The 2,193-nt window shown below is 65.3% G+C and overlaps 1 protein-coding gene across 1 annotated transcript in view; it reads left to right on the forward strand.

Annotated features, from left to right (window-relative positions):
• The first annotated feature begins 6 nt into the window (after positions 1-6).
• Positions 7-2,193, forward strand: part of GDF11 (growth differentiation factor 11) — a 6,208-nt gene continuing 4,021 nt past the window's right edge. Inside the window, exon 1 of the mRNA XM_010726877.2 lies at positions 7-362. Within this exon, the coding sequence (XP_010725179.2) occupies positions 11-362 (352 nt within the window). The 5' untranslated portion in view covers positions 7-10. The remainder of the gene's footprint in view (positions 363-2,193) is intronic.

Below are 2,193 nucleotides of genomic sequence, written 5' to 3' on the forward strand. Positions count from 1 at the left end.
GGCCCCCGGGATGGCCCCGGTGCTGCTGTGGCTGTTGGCTTTGGTGGCGGGGGGCCCGGCGGGAGCTCAACCCCCCCTCCCCGCCGCTTCGGAGCCCGCGTGCCCCGTGTGCGTGTGGCGGAGGCACAGCAAAGAGCTGCGGCTGGAGAGCATCAAGTCGCAGATCCTCAGCAAGCTGCGGCTGAAGGAAGCGCCCAACATCACCCGCGAGGTGGTGAAGCAGCTGCTGCCCAAAGCGCCGCCGCTGCAGCAGATCCTCGACCTGCACGACTTCCAGGGGGACTCGCTGCAGCACGACGAGTACCTGGAGGAGGACGAGTACCACGCCACCACCGAGACCGTCATCAGCATGGCCCAGGAAAGTCAGTGCCGCCTTTGTTCCGGACGCAAAGTTCGCCCTCTCCCTCCCCCGAGCCCTTCCCGGTCCCCGGGTCCGGCGGCCGCGGTCGCAACTTTCCCTTCTCGAGGCTCCCCCGGTCCCCCTCGCCTTCCCTCCGTTCCTCTCGGTGCTCCCCCCCTTCTCTCCCCCCCCGCCCTCGACCTCCCGTTCCTCCGCGTTTCCCTTCGGTCCCCGCACTCCCGGTCCCCCGCGGTCGCTCACGATGCCTCGCGGGGCAGCCCTAAACGGAGCTTCGGGTATCGACTCACGGCCCCCGGCCCACCGGGACCGGCACCGGGACTGGGACCGGGACCAGGCAGCTTTGCGCTAAGCCCGGAGGGGACGCAGTGCTCTGCACTGTGGGGAGATCTGGGGACGGGGGATGTGGGGACTCGGAGACATCACAGGGACGTGGGGACCCGGAAACATCGGGACCCAGGGACACGGGGACACGGGGATACAGGTATAGGGACGGGACAGTGCAGCCTGCAGCTGGTTCAGGGCACCAGCACCGGGCACCGGGATCAGGGGTTGGGAACAGCCGTAGAGCACTGGGACTCTGCGTTGAGCGCTGGTGCTGAGAGTGAGTTCTGGGTGCTGGGAATGGACGCTGGATTCTATGGGCTGGTGCGGGGTTCTGGACTGGGCACAGGGGAACAGCTGTAGGGCACTGGGAGCGGGCACTGCGTGCTGGGACCCAACAATGACACCACTGTGTCGTGAGATTGGGCACCGGGTGCTGGCAGCAGGTCCCAGGACCCAACACTGAGACCAGCACTTGGTACTGGGAACCAGAACTGGGACCCAGAAGTGGCTACTGGGAGCTGTCACAGGGCTCTGGGAATGGGCACTGGTTCTGGGTTCTGGGACCTGGCTGTGTTCTGGGACTGGGCACCGAGTGCTGGCAGCATGTCCTAGGACCCAGCAGTGGCATCAGCACTGGGTACTGGGACAATAATGGGACATGGGATGTGGCACTGGGACCCAATACCTGGTACTGGGACCCAATACCTGGTACTGGGCCATGGTGCTGGGCACCAGTGCACAGTACTGAGACCAGTGCTGGTGCAGGGACTGTCCTCAGGACACTGAGAACAGGATGATGTGGTCCCTCCCCGGGGACACCCCCTGTGCCTGCTGTCCCCATTGCCAGCAGTGACACGGTGACATCCCAACCCGCAGGTCCTGCAGGGCTGTGGGTGCCAGCAGCATCCTTCCTGCCTCAGTATGTGACAGCAGGGTGACAGCAAGGCGTGCTGATGTGCTGATGGCACTGAGGGGTCCCCACGCTGCCCTGGGGACAGGACGGGGTGCAGGGGGGCTTTGCTTCGCCATGACATTGCTCCATCCATCCGTATGTTCCCGTGTCCGTGCGTCCACCCACAGGGCTGCAGGTCGAATGGGACGCATCGAGAGGGGCTCTCATCCTCTCTCCACCTGCTGATACCACCTGGGACCCCCAGGCCCCCCCCACCCCCCCACCCATCCCGGGGTTGGGGTGTGAAGGCCGAGCGGAAGGGCTGGAAGTGTGAGGCGCTCCCCCTCCTTCCCTCCCCCTCCCTGACGAATTTCCTTCCCGGGCATTAATAGACTTCGGGCGGCTTTGAAATTTTATTACCCATAAAATTGACGACACGCTGAGGTTTTCCTCCCTGCGCCGCCTTCACGCTCATTGCTTCCCCCCCCCAGCAGCCCCCCCTTCCCTTCCTCCCCATTCCCACCTCGGGGGCCCCCAAAATAAGCGCTAGAGCCCTGAGCCCCCCTCGTCCTGCCATGCAGAGGGGTCCCATCCCACAGCCGGATGCGCCGCAGGG

The sequence above is a fragment of the Meleagris gallopavo genome, unplaced genomic scaffold (genome assembly GCF_000146605.3).
Source record: "Meleagris gallopavo isolate NT-WF06-2002-E0010 breed Aviagen turkey brand Nicholas breeding stock unplaced genomic scaffold, Turkey_5.1 ChrUn_random_7180001860386, whole genome shotgun sequence".
NCBI lineage: Eukaryota > Metazoa > Chordata > Aves > Galliformes > Phasianidae > Meleagris > Meleagris gallopavo.